The following is a 3,081-nucleotide window of genomic DNA, read 5'->3' as shown; positions in this document are numbered from 1 at the left end:
GAACAGAATGAAGTGACTGAAAATATTAAAGAGTGACTGAGAGACATGGAAAACATTTTAGAATAAATATAAGAGATGGGGCGCCTCGGTGGCTCAGTCAATTGAGCAGCTGACTCGATTTTGGCACAGGTCATGATCTCAGAGTCCAGGGATGGAGCTCTTCATCAGGCTCTACACTCAGCCAGGAGGCTGCTTGAGATTCTCTCCCTCTCCCTTTGCCCCTCCCCTGCTTGCGTGTGCATGCATGCTCACTCTCAAATGAATAAATAAATCTTTTTAAGTAAAAGAATAAATACAAGAGAGATAATATGGAAAGAAGTAATGCATAAGAATTTTCCAGAAATCAAGAATTCATTAGATGAATAAAAATAAATAGAAACCTGGACACATAGTGAACTTGCAGTACCTCAAGGAACAAGATTTACCATTTAAAAAGCCACCGGAAAAGAAAGATCATCTGAAGGAAGTACCAATTAGATTGACACCAGAGTTCTTATCAGAAAAAAATAGTGGCATAATGGAATTAAGCATAATTAGACATATTTAGGGCATAACAGAGGAATATATTGAAAATGCTGAGCAAAAAATAACTATCAACTGAGGATTCTATATATGTACTGTTTTCAAGAATAATAGTGGAAAAAAAAGACAAAGACTGAGAGCTTACTAATCAGAGATTAATCCTCAGTGAAAAATCCATTAAAAGTTTGCTTCAGGATGAAGAAAATTGAATCAAGAAAGGAATACAAAAGTATCCAGGTGAGTAAAGAAATTAGTCAACAGAGAGTTAAAACTAAACACTCACTGTGGAAAACAATCTTTAATACTGATTAATTTGAGAATTTTAAAAATAAGGTAGAAATAAAATTCTAGACAAAAGTATTACATGGAATTTGTGGAGCAGCAAAGCAAGAATCCCAATGTCAGAAAAATCTGTTTCTTTAATTTGCCTAATTTAAACCTATAAAAGAAGAAAAAAATATGACTGTCTCAGTGGATATAGATAAGACATTTCATAATAGTCTAACAGCCATTTGTGTGGAAAAAAATGACAAACTGAGGATAGAGGGTGATGTCCTTGATTTGGTAAGGAGTAATCTGTGTAAAACCAACAGGAAATATCACTTAAAATGAATTTTGTTTGAATGCTCTCATTAAAGTCAGCAACAAAACAAGAATGCTTATTATTATTACTCCTGTTATGATCCCAGCCATTGCAGTAAGATATGAAAATGGGTAAGATTTATAGTTAAAAACAATGAAACAAAATTGTCATTATTTGCAGACTATAATGTCCACATAGAAACTCCAAGATAATTGGCTCATAATTAGAGTGAAGAGAATACAGCAAAGTTTCTTTCTTTTTTAAAAAAAGGTTTATTTATTTTAGAGAGAGAGAACACAGAGGGGAGGGGCAGAGGGAGAAAAAGAGAGAGACAGAGTCTTAAGCAGACTCTGAGCTGAGTGTGGAGCCCAATTTGGGGCTTGATCTCCTGACCCTAAGACCAAGACCTGAGCTGAAGAGTTGAACGTTTAACCGACACTGCCACCCAGGCACCCCATCTTTCTTTTTTTTTTTTCCCATTTCCTGAACTTTATTAAAGAAAAAGCAATGATGGTAAATCTCGAGAACAATTTTCTAGGATTCTTCCTTGAAAATGTGACATTTGATTTCCAAGCACATGCCAGAGCGTAAATGGTTCCCAATTGTACTAAGTAGGTGAGAAGCTGAAATCCTAAAATGTTCATCTTCCAACTTTCCCCAGTCTGTGGTCTGTCTTTGGATCAGCAATAATTGCCTGAACAGCTACTATGGCTTCATTAATTTTTGTCTGTAGCTCTCTGAGCTCTTCTATATGCAGCAATCGCAGAATTTGAGCAGCTTCATTAAGAACTGCATCTCCTGTGTCAAAACCAAGAATATGTTTGTCTAAAGCAACAGGCAAGCCCTCTTTCGTTTGATTTGCTTTAGCAACTGCATCCTGGGTCAGGCGCTCCTGGACCAAAATGCGAATTGCCTTAAGCATTACCAGGTAATCATCATGACGCTGAATCTGAAGAAGGTTAGCCAAAGCCATTACACCAGCCTTAAAATCAGGATTATTTACATCCAAGTTGATCAATGGCTCTGCATTTTTAGCTGCATTGTCAGCATTTTTTGTATTATCAGGTACCAAGTCCTTGTATTTTTCAGCATTATCTCCATATTCAAGTCTAACAGCTAAACCAAGAAGCCAGTCAATTGCTTCTTGTCGCTCTTGAATCTTGAAAGGACAGTTAACATCTTTGAGATACTTTTCAAAGAACTTGGGCCAGTCACTGCTGTGGATGTTTCTTAAATTACCTCTATCTTCAATCTTGTAGTGTCTGATTTTCTGGTCTTCAAGCCAAACAATAAAGTTTCTAAATTCTGTTTCATCTTTGCAATTGAAGCCAGCCGGGTTGTGGTAGTCGAGGGCCGTCAGCTTGCATCGGAACATGGTCCCCGCGTCTCGCTCTGGTCCCCCGGGTTCGGCAGGGAGAGGACAGGCGAGGAAGAGCGGGCGGCACAGGCACCCGCGACGCGGCGAAAGGGCCCCATCTTTCTTTTTAAACAGTGTGATCTCTACACCGAACATGGGGCTCAAATTCACAGCCCCAAGATCAAGAGTTGCATGCTTTACCAACTGAGCCACCCAGTATTATAAAATAATGCTATATTCTTATAGACCAGAAAAATTGAAAATAACTTTAAAAAGTTGATGTCTACAATGACAATAAAACTATAATGTACTTGGGAAAAACTTAAAATAGTATACTATTTGATCCAAAAATAGATTGACAGAATAGAATAGAGCGCTCAGAACCAGCCTGCATATTTATTGAAACTTGATATATGGAAGGTGTCATCTGGAGAGTGATTATCTGTGCATTCAAATTACGTGTAAGGAAAGAGGTTATCCAGGAGGAAGCAAAGTGCAATGGGTCTGTATTTCTAGTAAACTGTATTAAGCGCAGGAAGTGGGTAAGTAGAAGATGGCAGACACCCTCCTGGACCAGATTTGGTTCAGAGAAGCAGAGACAGGGCTACGCAAAGAACCA

At 38.1% G+C, this 3,081-nt stretch overlaps 1 protein-coding gene across 1 annotated transcript; it reads right to left on the bottom strand.

The window, feature by feature from the left end:
• Positions 1–1,581: 1,581 nt before the first annotated feature.
• LOC113914771 (RNA transcription, translation and transport factor protein-like) lies at positions 1,582–2,560 on the bottom strand. The gene has a single exon (XM_035722920.1). The coding sequence runs from the start codon at positions 2,478–2,480 to the stop codon at positions 1,746–1,748; it is 735 nt and encodes a 244-aa protein (XP_035578813.1). The 5' UTR covers positions 2,481–2,560; the 3' UTR covers positions 1,582–1,745.
• Between the last annotated feature and the right edge of the window lie 521 nt (positions 2,561–3,081).

Source organism: Zalophus californianus, chromosome 11, assembly GCF_009762305.2.
Source record: "Zalophus californianus isolate mZalCal1 chromosome 11, mZalCal1.pri.v2, whole genome shotgun sequence".
NCBI classification, from domain to species: Eukaryota; Metazoa; Chordata; class Mammalia; order Carnivora; family Otariidae; genus Zalophus; species Zalophus californianus.
Note: the sequence above shows the minus strand (reverse complement) of the source record. Positions and strands in the feature narration are given on the sequence as shown.